Consider the following 14,443-nt stretch of genomic DNA (forward strand, 5'->3'; position numbering starts at 1 on the left):
AAAAATTTTAAAAATAAATAAATATTTTTTAAAAATTAAAAAAATGTAAAGGCACCTGGACCTTAAGCTCAGCAAACTGGAGTGCTCTGCCCCTTCTTTTATTCACCTCATAGATTGTGGCGCTTTGCAAGGTTGTATCAGGGATCCGCTCCTTTTATAGCTCACGTTCTTCCTAGTGTCATCTACTCCTAAGGCTTCAACTGCCTCCTATAAGTCAAGGAGGACTGTATGTCCAATCTCCCCACCTTACTATTGGTGTTCTGAATGACTCTTCAGCTGCCTACTAACCAAGTCCATCTGGATGTCCCCTAGGCCTTCTCTCTACCCAGCATGTCAAACGATACCACCACTTACTCAAACGTTCAAGATCCAAACATCGATGATTCCTGAGTTGTCTGATCACACCCTTCTCCCTTATCCTCACATCTAATCAGACACTGGCTTCTGTCCCTTAAATTCCACTTGACACCCCCAATGGATGACCTATTTTGTTTGTTGCTATATCCCTAGTGCCTAGAACAATGCCTGACACCTGCTAGGTACCCACTCAAATCATTTATTGAATGAATCAATCTGACCTCTTCTCTTTATCTTCACTGCCATGAATGTAGTTCAAACCCTAATTATCTCTTTGGAAAATCAGGCACATAGCTCCTGAACTAGTCTACCTGCCTCTAGTAACTGCCGCTCCCATTACCATCTTTCCACTCCATCCTATAAACTGCCTGCCACAAGTTAAACTATGAACATTCTGAAAAAAGACCCCAGATTTTCCCTGGTCCTTCATAATATAGCCTCAGTTTACCTGTTTAGCCTATCCTCCTGCCACTTCTTCACTCATATAATTCCCTATTTTCGCTACGTTCAACACACATACATTTCCAAATTTCAAATTCCACTGTTCATTGACATATATAGGAAAGCCATGGACTTTTGTATATTAACTTTGCATTCTACAACTTTACTATACTTGTTTTTTAGTTCCAGGAATTTTTTTTTTTTTTTTCTGATTCCTTGGGATTTTCTGTGTAAACAATCATGTCAACTGTGAACAAAGACCGTTTTTTCCTCCTTCCCAATCTGTATAAGTTTAATTTCTTTTTTTGGTCTTATTGCATTCTTAGGACTTTCAGTATGATGTTGAGTAGGAATGATGAGAGTAGACATCCTTGCCTTATTCCTGATCTTAGGGGGAAAGACACTGGTAATCTATTTTCTATTAAATATGATGTTAGCCACAGGATTTTTTGTAGATTCTCAATTTTAGGAATAAATAATCTAGCAATCTATTTTCTCACCATTTTAAAAAAGGTTTATTTGTGCTCGCTTCGGCAGCACATATACTAAAAAATGTTTATTTTTGAGAGAGAGACAGAGAGACACAGAGCATGAGTGGGAGAGGGGCAGAGAGAGGGAGATACAGAATTCAAAGCAGGCTCTAGGCTCTGAGCTGTCAGCTCAGAGCCCGACCTGGGGCTCAAACTCATGAACTGTGAGATCATGACCTGAGCACCTGAGCCAAAACTAAGAGATGCTTAACCTACTGAGCCACCCAGGTGCCCAGTTTCTCATCATTAATATGATGTCAGTAATAGGTTTTTCTGTAAATGTTATCAAGTTGAGGAAGTTCTCTATCCCTAGTTGCCTGAGAGTTTTTATCATGAATAGGTGTTGGATTTTGTCAGATGCTTTTTTTTTTTTTTCCTGTGCCTGTTGATACAATCATATGATTTTTCTTTAGCTTGTAGATTCTCTTAGAATATCAAATATATATATATATATATTTAAAAATTTGACAGTAGTTGCCTTCCAGTTTGCAATATACATTTCAAGTAATCTAAGTTCATGTTTAAATAACGCTGTACTGTTTCATGGGTAGTGCAGGAATCTTAGAATATTCCCAATTCCCGCCTCCCATCATTGTCAATTATTTTACTTACCATACAGTATAAACATTCAAAAATGGTTACCATTGTTAGTTTGAACAAAGTCATCTATTTGACCAAGTAAAATTTTTTTTTTAAAGATTTTATTTTACCTTCATCTATTTGTCCCCTGATGCTCTTCCTTTATCCAAGTATCATTTCCTTTGCTCTGAAGAACTTTTAGCGTTTCTTGTAAGGCAGGTGTCCTGGCAACAAATTTCTTTAGTTTTTCCTCAGAGTCTTTATTTTTCTTTCACTTTTAAAGGATAATTATGCTGGATTAATATCCTACATTGGTTAAGTTTTTTCTTTCACCATCTTAAATATCTACAGTTTTCTTGCTTGCATGGTTTCTGACAAGAAATCCAGTATAATTCTTATGTTCCTTTACAAAAAAGGTTTTTCCCCCCCAGCATCTTTCAAGATTTTCTTGTCTTTGTTTTTTTGCAGGTTAAGTATGATATGCTTAGGTGTAGATTTTTTTGGTATTTATCATGCTTGCTGTTCTCTAAGCTTCCTGGGTCTGTGGTTTGGTGTCCCCATCATTAATTTTGGAAGATTGTTAGCCAGTATTGTTGCAAATATTTCTTCTGTTCCTTTCTCCCTGGTATCCCCATTATACCTATGTTACCATTTATATAATTGTCCCATAGTTGTTGGATATTGTTTCTTTTTTTCTTTTTTTTTTTTCCTATTTGCATTTCAGTTTGGGAAGTTTTTACCTACATATCTTTAAGCTCACTGGTCTTTCTTCAGGGTGTGTTCAGTCTGATGATTAGTCCATCAAAGGCATCTCCATTTCTGTTTTTTATTTCTAACATTTCCTTTTAATTCTTACAGTTTTCACCTCTCTACTTACATCACCCATCTCTCTACTTACATTGCCCGTTGCCTACTTTTCCCATTAAAAACCCTTAGCAAATTAATCATAGCTATTTTAAATTCTTGGTCTAATTAATTCAAACATCCCTGCCACACCTGTCTGATTCTGATGCTGGACTTGTGTCTTCAAATTGTGTTTTTGTTTTTGTTTGTTTGCTTTTTCATTATGCTCCTTGCAGTTTTTTGGTTGAAAGGCAGACATAATGTATCAGGTAATAGGAACTGAGGCAATTAGCCTTTCAGTATAAGGTTTTATATTAATCTGAGTAGGAGCTGGGTTGCATTTAATGTTTGCTATACCTGTGTCAGAGACTTCTGTTTCCTCTATTTTCGTTTGTATTCTTCCCTGTTGTATTGTTTACCTAAGACTTCTTTCTTAAGGAGTGTGTCCTGCAGCTCATGAATTCCACTATTCTTACACTGGAGCCCCATTTGATGGAACAGATTTGGGAAGCAATCTATAATCTTTGATTCGATCTCTGTTTTTTACTTATCTGAGTCCCTGGGCTGTGACCTTCAGAAACCTCCCGCCACCTTCTCTTACATGACACAAGAAGACTCAAGATGGCTAGAACTGTATAACTGCACTTGCCCCATGTCAGACAAGGCTCTGGTAATGGTATTTTTCCTTAGAGGGCAGGTCTTTGTCATGGAAAATCATCCAGGTGTATTTCAAAATAGTTACTTTCCCCTCCCCTCCCCTGCCCTGCCTGAAAAACAAGGGGATCCCAATCATACTCCTGAGACTCTGATGGCGTTCCTGGGGATGAATCCTAGAAAGTGTAGGGGTTCTCCTAAGAGTGGGTCCTCAGGGGGTTTTAACCTTCAAGCTAGTTTACACTCAGCCTCCAGTAACTTGTCAGTTACCGTTTCACGGTTCTTATCAGTTACTGCTCCAGAAGCTTCTGCTCCCAGTAAGTTCTCTCAACTGCGATTCTACGTGCCTGTCTTTCCATTTTGTGGTGGTCTGTCCCGTGACCTCAATTCTCCGGTGGAAATAAGAGAAGCCATTGATTTTCAGCCGGTTCAGCCTTTTTCTTACTGTGAAAATGGAGTCAGGCCCTCCAAGCTCTTCACATGTTGGAGCTGAAACTGTAACCTGCCCGCAAATTTTTTTAAGAAGTCCTTTCCCCATTTTCCCTATAAAGCTAGCCTGCAATAATCCTGAGAGGCCTTCCCTGATCTCTCTGCTACCCAAAAAGCTCCTCCGCATGTGATCTAGTACTTGGTGCAACTGCAAGTATTACACATACCATCTATCAGCTCTGTGACTCTGAATGCCTGGAGGACAGGCATTACGGTCTGTCTTTGCATTTCTAGCATATGGTATAAATCGATGTCTGCTGAATTGAAAGGAAAAATGAACAAAACACCATTCACTAATTAGAAACAAAGTACTACTTTTATTTGGCTCACTTCTCCATTTATTAGAATTACCACATTTGGAGAGGCACAAAGCACTTAAGTTTTACATGACTACAAAGTTATCACAAATCCCAAACTTTTTAGCCACAGATATTTCACTTACTCTGTTTAAAGAAAAAGCTTTCAAAACATTTGAGTTAGCTTGATACATAGAGACCCTGAATATATGGTAACTACATATTTTTAAATGCTTGCACTTCCTGTTCTAATGTCTTCTTTAAATGGAATCCAGCATAAAAGGGATTGAAATACGTAAGGTCATGATGCAAATGCTTTGGAGAGACAGTGAAATTAATCTGTACAACATTGAAAAAGATGTAGTGTGCACAGAAGTTTTGTAAGGATTCACTGAGCCATCTGGGCTTCCATGGCTTGTGCTGTCCATTCTGGTGCTGTCTGGCTAATTTTCTCCAAAAGGTTATTCACTTGGAAACAAAGTGACTGGATCTGTTTGTCCCACGTTGGCAGGGCTTCTCGTGCTAAACAAAAAAAGAAAAACGTACAGAGTTTACTCCATACATTACTCCATATATTCATATGGAATGTGAGTTAAAAGATAATTTATAGCAGTATTAATTTTAAAAGTTTCTTCTGAAAATCTTGGCTAATAAAGTTAAAGCTAATTAAGCAATAATTAAGGAAAGTACCCAAATTACTGGCACATGGTATAAAACAAAACCAAAACACATACACGTAGATACATATTATTATTCAGGAAAACAAAATAAAACCAACCAATCAAAGCACCTCAGTCACAAAAACCACCACAATAAAAGCCTCACTTGAGCCATCTCATCACCAGTTTTTCTTGATTCACAAGACACTGCCACCTACTGGAGAGAGCAAATCTATTTATATAGTCAAAACTGTCTCTACTTGACTCTGAAGGACACATATTTTACTGATTAAACAAAAACCAAAAAAATTCATCATGAAAACACAAGGTTTTTCTCTATACCAGCAATATACAGTTAGAAATGATGAACTCAGGGGTGCCTGGGTAGCTCAGTTGGTTAAGCATCCGACTTCAGCTCAGGTCACGATCTCACAGTTCGTGAGTTCCAGCCCCGTGTGAGGCTCTGCGCTGACAGAACCGGGAGCCTGCTTCAGATTCTGTCCCTCTCTCTGTGCCCCTTCCCTGCTCGTACTCTGTCTCTCTCTCAAAAAATAAATAAAGAAAGAAAGAAAGAAATGATAAACTTGGGGAACATCAATTCAAAATAGCACCCAAATTTACAAAAGTAGGCACAGAATTAATGAAAAAAACTAAAATAAAAAAATTTTAATAAAGGACATAAAATAACTTTAGACACAAACCATGGTCCCAGATGGAAAGATGCAGTATCATAAAAATAACAGTCCTTCCCTATCAATATATACATTTTAAAAACTTACAAAGATAATCACCCTGATCTCTGTTTTGCTTTCTACACAGGAAAAAGTTATTAACTACAGAAGAAATGATGTTTGAGAACAGTCAAGAGAATTTTGCAAATTAAGAACAGTGGCAACATTGTAGGATATCTCTACAGTGGAATGTTATTCAGCCTTAAAAAGGAAAAAAGCAGTATGTTAAGTGAGAGAAGTCAAAAGCTCACTTAGTGTATGACTGCATTTACACGAAGTATCCAGAATAGGTAAATCCATAGAGATAAAATTCAGACTTGTGGCTGCCAGGGGCTGGGAGGAGAAATGAGGAGTAACGGCTTACTGGGCACAAGATTTCCTTTTGGGAAGATGAAAATGTTTTGGAACTAGGTAGAGTGGGTGGTTGCAAAACACTGTGAACATACTAAGTGCCACTGAATTGCTCACTTTAAAATGGTTAATGTTATGTGAACTTCAATTCAACAAAAATACATTAGTAGAGGGGTAGGAGATGCTTTTCCAACAGTAAGATTTAGTCTACATTTGTTTATTACCATATTGTTACAGATCAGTGGAAAGAAACTGATAACAGAAAGAGACCCAAACATACATGTGGAAGCTAATATATGTCAAAGATCAGAAAGTGGGGCGCCTGGGTGGCGCAGTCGGTTAAGCGTCCGACTTCAGCCAGGTCACGATCTCGCAGTCCATGAGTTCGAGCCCCGCGTCGGGCTCTGGGCTGATGGCTCAGAGCCTGGAGCCTGTTTCCGATTCTGTGTCTCCCTCTCTCTCTGCCCCTCCCCCGTTCATGCTCTGTCTCTCTCTGTCCCCAAAATAAATAAACGTTGAAAAAAAAAAATTAAAAAAATCAGAAAGTAAGTTTTACCTAATAAATAGCACTTGCAAATTAACAATACATCTTAAAAAAAAGACAAACTAGCCCATACCTTAAAATTATATACAAAAATGAACTATAGACAGATTAAATTTCTAAATATAAAACAGTAAATAAAAATATTAGAAGAAATTTTAGAAAAATATTAGTTTTACCCCAAGGTAAGTGAGACCTTTTAAATTAATACAGGAAACTAAAAAGCCATAAAATTAAAAAGTGACATATTTGGCTACATAAGAATTTTATTTTTTTTATTAAAAAAAATTTTTTTAATGTTTTTATTTATTTTTGAGACAGAGAGAGACAGAGCATGAGCAGGGGAGGGGCAGAGAGAGAGGGAGACACAGAATCCGAAGCAGACTCCAGGCTCTGAGCTGTCAGCACAGAGGCCGACACGGGGCTTGAACTCACGGGCTGTGAGATCATGACCTGAGCTGAAGTCGGACGCCTAACCGACTGAGCCAACCAGGCGCCCCTGGCTGCATAAGAATTTTAAACTGTGTTTATGGTATGCATTGCCTTACTTCAAAAACACAACTGACAGAATGGTAAAAAATATTTGTACACATTAACAAAAAAGAGTTTAAATTATCATTAAACCAAAAGCTATAGCAAATTGATGCTGAGAGATCTGAAGGAGAGGTGTGGGGACAGGAAAGAAACAGACCAGAACTAACATCAACTCCACAGAAGAGGAAATGCTAATGGCCAGTAATACATGGAAAGATATTAAACTTCCTCAGTACCAAGGAAATGCACATTAAAACAAAATGTAGTATTTCCCCCCACAATTAGCAAAAGATAAAAAGAGGAACAATATATAGCTGTTGAATATTCATTTCCTCATATTGGTGAAAGTGCAAATGGCTACACTTTTCTGGAAAGCAAACTGGCAGTATCCATTAAGGATAAAAATACATATGTCCTTTGATGGAATGTTATCACTTTTGAGACCTTGCTCTATAGAAGTGTACCATATATAAAGATATGCACAAGGAAACCACTTGAATGTTCATCAATAGGTGAACAGTTGAACTCCATGAAATTCTACATAGCTATTAAAACAAATAAATTAGATTTATGTCTACTGACTTGAAAATATGTGCATGATTATTTCAAAAAGTCTGTAGAATACTGTGTGCTTAAAATTATTTTTAAGTTAAAAAAAACTATGTTTTTCACATATCTATATAAGCATATAGAAGCTTTAGATTAGTACTAGTTATGCAAGGGGGAGGAAAGATATGATGAACTCTTATTTTTGTTTATAGTTCCAATACTTGTTATTATGAGCATATTTTTCATGGCAATTCTTTAAATCTAAGAAAACTGGAAAGAATATTACTCTATCAAGCTGTCCTTTCACTTGGTGACACGTCTGCTAAACTATTCATTATGTACTGTTTGTTTTTCCAACACTAATTTACTTCCCACTAAGAGTGTGTGGGGCACTGGAACACATGTTCCATATATGATGAGAACAAAAGAGACTTAATATCTACCAACAGGAAGCTTAGCTGGGAAGCAAAAACAGACATTTAGACAAATGGTTACAGAAATAAAAATAACTGATTAATGCTAGGAAGAAATTCAGAGTGACCAAAGAATATAGAACTATAAGCCATACCTAACCTGGAGAGTCAGGAAAATCATTACCAATTAACGTTGCTCAAACTAAGACACGGGAACAAAAATAGCTGAGGGGCGCCTGGGTGGCGCAGTCGGTTAAGCGTCCGACTTCAGCCAGGTCACGATCTCGCGGTCCGGGAGTTTGAGCCCCGCGTCGGGCTCTGGGCTGATGGCTCAGAGCCTGGAGCCTGTTTCCGATTCTGTGTCTCCCTCTCTCTCTGCCCCTCCCCCGTTCATGCTCTGTCTCTCTCTGTCCCCAAAATAAATAAACGTTGAAAAAAAAAAATTAAAAAAAAAAAAAAATAGCTGAGAGGATGCTGGTGGAGAGAAGTGGGTATTTCAGAATGTCTGATGTGGGAAGGAATTTACAGTGTTAGAAAGAAACAAAAAGACCTATGTGGTTGGATTAGAAAGAGAAAGTTATAAAGATCAGGCAGCACCTGTTGACTTCACAGAACTTTGTTCTATAAGCCATGGGGAAGCCATTCATTACAGTGTCAAAGAAGAGAGTAACATGACCTAACAATTTGTTTTTTATATTTGTTTTGTTTGTTTACATTAAAAAAAATAAAGATCACAGTCATTCTGGCTATACTACAGCAACTGGACTAGAAAGGAGCAATTGTAGATGTGAGGGAAAAAGCCCAGAAGGTGGGAGAGGCTTCACAATAGGCTAGTGACAGTAAGAAATGAAGACAAGTATGTGGATTCCAGATACACGCAGGAGGTAAAACTGAAAGGATTCTGGGCAGTGAAGAAGAGGGGTCAAGGATAAGAAATGCTGGAGAGAGTGAATAATGTAGCTTTTGGCTAGCTGGTTGGTTGGCTGGCAGGTTGTGGGATGGAGGCAGGAAGGAGACATGGTGAATTCAGTTTTGGATATGTCCATTCTGAGATGTCCAACAGTCAGTCAGGTGGAAAATACCTAGCACGCAATTAGCACCACTAGGTCTAGGACTCAGAAGAGAAATTTACACTAGAAAGGCAAATCTGAGCATTGTCTGCACAAAGATAGCAACTGAATCAATGGGAACAGATGAGATTACCAAGGAAATTTAGTAGAGTGAAGAGGAAAAGGCCTTGGGAATAAGCCCTAAGCAACTCCAATATTTACACTTAAAGGCACTACAGAATCTACGAAGAGGACTGGAAGAATACCTGGAGGAGGAGGGAAAGCAGGAGAAGGGGGTGAAGGAGACGACAAAAGCCATGATGGCACAGGGTGGTGGGGACAGTTCAAAAAGGAGTAAAGGATCAATGCTATTCGATAATGCTAAAAAATTAAAATGAGGTCTGAAAGATAAAAGTCTTTTTGTTAAAATGGGAGAGACCCAAGTAAGTTTAAGTATTAAAAAAAATTTTTTTTAAGTTATTTATGTTTTTAATTTTTTTTTTTTTTTCAACGTTTATTTATTTTTGGGACAGAGAGAGACAGAGCATGAACGGGGGAGGGGCAGAGAGAGAGAGGGAGACACAGAATCCGAAACAGCCTCCAGGCTCTGAGCCATCAGCCCAGAGCCCGACGCGGGGCTCGAACGCACGGACCGCGAGATCGTGACCTGGCTGAAGTCGGACGCTTAACCGACTGCGCCACCCAGGCGCCCCTAAGTTATTTATGTTTTGAGAGAGAGAGAGACACACACGCAGGGGCGAGGCAGAGAGGAGAGACAGAATCCCAAGCAGCTTCTGCATCACCAGCGCAGAGCCCAACGTGGGGCTTGAACTAATGAACTGCAAGATCATGACCTGAGCTGCGATCAGTCGGATACTTAGAACTGACTGAGCTACCAGGTGCACAGCCAAGTATGTTTAAATACTGATGGAAAGAAGCCAACAGAGCAAGCAAGGGTGAAAACTGACAAAACAATGGCTAATTTTAGGTTCCTAAAAACCTGTTTTTGAGGGATAGGGGCAACAGTCAAAGAAGGGAGCCAAAGCACAAGGAGAAGAACTGGAAAGGAAGACAGAACACACTTCCAGCAAAACACAAAGGAGGAAAAGGTAGAACTAGATGATATTTAAAATTCAGAAGGTTTTTTTTTTTTTTTTGATGTCTGCTTATTTTTGAGAGAGAGACAGAGTATAAACAGGGGAGGGGCAGAGAGAGAGAGGGACACACAGAATCCGAAGCAGGCTCCAGGCTCTGAGCTGTAAGCATGGAGCGTGTCGCAGGGCTCAAACTCACACAGCCGAAGATTGTGACCTGAGCTGAAGTCAGACACTTAACCGACTGACTCACCCAGGTGCCTGTAAAATTCGGAAGTTTTATAAATCAGATAAAGAAGTTAATTTAATTTCACCCTGACAGATTTTTTTTTTCTGTGAAATATGAAACAAGGTTTGCTGCTGAGAATGAAGGAGAAAAGTCAGAGATTTAAGAAAAATGAAATCCGAGGGGCGCCTGGGTGGCTCAGTCGGTTGGACGTCTGACTTCGGCTCAGGCCATGATCTCGCGGTCCGTTGAGTTCGAGCCCCGCGTCAGGCTCTGTGCTGACAGCTCAGAGCCTGGAGCCTGTTTCAGATTCTGTGTCTCCCTCTCTCTCTGACCTTCCCCCGTTCATGCTCTGTCTCTCTCTGTCTCAAAAATGAATAAATGTTAAAAAAAAAATTTTTTTTTTTAAAAAGAATAATGAAATCTGAAATACCCCTTGCAGAGTAGAAAAGAAGAGTAGCCTAGAGAAATGTATCAAGAATCCCAGGTACTGCTGAGAACCAAGACCTTGACTTTGCAGTGGTACCAATCTCCAGCAATGTTAGTTAGCTACTCACGTACTGGAATGAAAAAGATGGAGAATGGGTTCATCCCAGCTGAAGTTTTGCTGGACAGCCAGAACAAAAAGTTAACACGCAAGTGATCTAGGGCATTTGTGAAACAGTAACTGGAATAATGAATCATGGAATCCATGGATAGGAAAGAGTAGTAAAGACAAAAAAGGGCTGAGCTGACTGGAAAAAAGTAAAAGTTAATGGACTGGAGGCTCGAAGGTAGTCAAGGAAGAGCTAAAGTGGAAGTAACTGACACAGACTGCTAGAAAGACAGGAAAAACATTGTGAGAATGGGGCATTTCAAATTGAAACTTTACAGGTAGAACAGTTCCAGTTATAGGAAGGTCCAGGGTGTAAAGAGGTAGGAATAGGGGCTGAGGAGGTAATACACAATGAGAGAGTCAAGAGATCAACTTATCTGTCTGCCTCTACTAGTTTAATGAGCTGCTAAAGAGGAAATCAACTGGCATTCCCACATGCCTGATACATGGTATGTGGTTAATCTATGTTTGATGGGTAAATGAAAAAACTGGTAAGACGATTCCATCTTCCAATTTTTCTTCAGCATAAAAAATGCTGTATTAAATAGATTCTTAAATATAAGCTCATAAAAATTATTCTAAATTATTTCTTTGGAAAATGAGCTCCTTCTAGTAGTAATATGCTGGGTTAAAGGAAATTGTTCAATGTGTCTTAATCACAAATATACAACAGTTTACTGCCATTTCATTATGACAGAAATAAGCAAAACTTACTTTCAAAATGAACTATTCCATCAATCTGATCAATAAATCCATTCATACGTCCTTCTGTTATCATTTGTGATGCTATCTTTTCTGCCTGTAAAAGAAAATCCAAAAAAAATTCTCACAAACTTTAATTATCATATCCAACAGTTAGTTACTCACGTATAGAAGAACTGAAATCTCTTGGTTTAGCTACCCACACGCTTTTCGTATGCATTCATCTGCTGTCCATTACAACAGTGAATCTAGTAAAGCTGCCTATTTTATTCCCCAATTCTCCCTGGGTATAATCGATTACTTTAAGTTAACTGGGATGTTTTTCTTGTTGTCAGATTTTGGACGAGAATCTAGTGATCTTAACAACTTTTTCCTCTGCTTAAAATCAAACTAACAATTTTTCTTCTTACTGACATGCATACACAGGAACACCCAAAGTAGTTTTTCCTTTTACTTCATCTAAATTTTCACAGTGTTTATCACCTAAAAAATTCTTTAAGAAAGTGGGGTGCCTGGGTGACTCAGTCAGTTAAGTGTCCAACTTCGGCTCAGGTCATGATCTCAGTTTGTGAGTTCAAGCCCCGCATCGGGCTCTGTGCTGACACCTCAGAGTCTGGAGCTTGCTTCGGATTCTGGGTCTCCCTCTGTCTCTGCCACTCCCCCACTCACACTCTGTCTCTCTCTCAAAAATAAACAAACATTTAAAAAATAATAATAAGGGGCGCCTGGGTGGCGCAGTCGGTTAAGCGTCCGACTTCAGCCAGGTCACAATCTCGCGGTCCGTGAGTTCAAGCCCCGCATCAGGCTCTGGGCTGATGGCTCAGAGCCTGGAGCCTGTTTTTGATTCTGTGTCTCCCTCTCTCTCTGCCCCTCCTCCATTCATGCTCTGTCTCTCTCTGTCCCAAAAAAAATAAATAAACGTTGAAAAAAAAAAATTAAAAAAAAAAAAAATAATAAATTCTTTAAGAAAGTAATATTTTTGAAGAAAAAATTATAAGGAGGAATGATCTATAAATTTGAGATTTGAGATTAAGGGGCGCCCGGCTGGCTCAGTAGGTAGAGCATGCGACTCTTGATCTTGTAGTTAAGAGTTCAAGCCCCACATTGGGTGTAGAGCGGTTACTTAAAAAAATAAAAGCAATCATTCATTAAAAAATTATAAATAAATAGGAATTAAAAGAGGATTTAAAAGACAATTAAAGGGAACCAAAAGGTCTTCTACCTAGTTCCTAAAGACACGTTTCATATTTATTATATGTAAGAAAACTGGCTTATGACTTAGTCATTTTAGTAATTCTGACCATCTTCATGATTAATCCTAAACAGACTGTGACTAGCATTTATTGTTAAATATATATTCACTTCCCTAAGTGTCAGCCTAAGAAAAAGTATCTTTTAATGGTAACTTAAGCTTTGGTTCCCAAATTGTTCCACTTCTTGTACTGTGTATTAAATATGCACAAGTAAAGGAACCATGTTAGGAATTCTAAATTAAAATTTCTCAACAGATAAAAGGGGATGTAATCATTACTACATGACTGTAAGGTATGCAAGTTAGGTAAATGTAAGGTTGATTGCTTGTTTTTACTCTTATTTAAAATTAAGAGAATGTTTTGTAAATGATACCTGAAATACCCTCTACGTACTATTGGTACTTTGTTGGTATTTGTACACAGCCAATCAAACTCTCATCGTGACTAAAAATGAAATTAATTTCCTAGTAACTCAGTCAAATTAAGATAAATCAAGCAGAAAAGTTACAAGAGAATAGCCTGGAGAATTACCACAGTCATTCTTTCAAAGAGATGAAATATTTAACCTGTGAGTCAATCCAGAGCAGAAAAAAGTAAGGCATGTATCAAAATCTTAAGTTTGTCAGAAATCAGAAACTACAATGAACTGGATTTAAACAGACACCACTCGAAATGGGTATCACAACCCAAAACCCCTTTAAGATTTTCATTCTGGTTCACTTTATCATAAAATACAGTTTAAAAGAAGCAAAAAACAAAGACAATTCCATTACAGTACTATTGTAACATTCAAATAATTTATTTCCATTTTCCTGAGGTTTTTATGTGTATTTTTATTGCAGTTGCCAATACTTATCAATTACACATTTTCTTACTACAGCAATAGTTTAGTCTCTTAACTTCTTTTTTTATATATTAGAAACAAGAAAATACCTTAGCTGCAGGAATCTCTAAAAGAGCTCCAAGTTCTTCAAAGGTAATATTATTATATAATTTGCTTGCAGACAACAAATTGTGTTCAATAACAGCTCTGTCCAAGATGCTAGAACCTTAAATAAATATAAATTAGACAGTTTTAAGTGAGACTTGTCTTACGCTTTTAAAATACTCATCCTTTTTTTCTAAAAACTTCTAGGCACATAACAACCCATAATCATTGTCTTTATTCCTCTTACGAAATTTTAAAAGTAAGGAAAATGCCTTATTTAGTAGAGTTTGAATAGTATACAATTAAATACAAATAACATATTTAGAAAATGAGTGACTAGCAAATAGTTACTAACCGGCTGAATGGATTTAACCCTTAAGGTTTGAAGTTTTACTTCCTTATGGTGGCTGTCAGATTGATTAACTTTACTTTTCTTGGTAGGAGCACAAACTTTTGTTAGCAAGAAGTGGCAAAACCCCCATGCAACCTGTTCTACAAGCTTGATAAAGTCAGTGCATGTACAGCTCAGTAGAAATACCTGTTTTCTTTTGGGCACTCCATAAGTACCTTACCATGATGCAAAGATGAGAAATGTCTGGAAGGTAGGGCCAGCTAACCATGAGAGATCA

At 38.0% G+C, this 14,443-nt stretch overlaps 1 protein-coding gene across 2 annotated transcripts in view; it reads right to left on the minus strand.

Moving 5' to 3' along the window:
• Nucleotides 1–4,190: 4,190 nt before the first annotated feature.
• Nucleotides 4,191–14,443, minus strand: part of COPS4 (COP9 signalosome subunit 4) — a 43,496-nt gene continuing 33,243 nt past the window's right edge. The window contains exons 8-10 of one of the 2 annotated variants that reach the window (XM_045473507.1): nt 13,820–13,935; nt 11,646–11,730; nt 4,191–4,711 (exon numbers count right to left, since the gene is read on the minus strand). In XM_045473507.1, the coding sequence (XP_045329463.1) occupies nt 4,578–4,711; nt 11,646–11,730; nt 13,820–13,935 (335 nt within the window). In that variant the 3' untranslated portion in view covers nt 4,191–4,577. The remainder of the gene's footprint in view (nt 4,712–11,645; nt 11,731–13,819; nt 13,936–14,443) is intronic. The other variant, XM_045473508.1, reaches the window with a different exon arrangement.

This window comes from Leopardus geoffroyi, chromosome B1, assembly GCF_018350155.1.
Source record: "Leopardus geoffroyi isolate Oge1 chromosome B1, O.geoffroyi_Oge1_pat1.0, whole genome shotgun sequence".
Lineage (NCBI taxonomy): Eukaryota > Metazoa > Chordata > Mammalia > Carnivora > Felidae > Leopardus > Leopardus geoffroyi.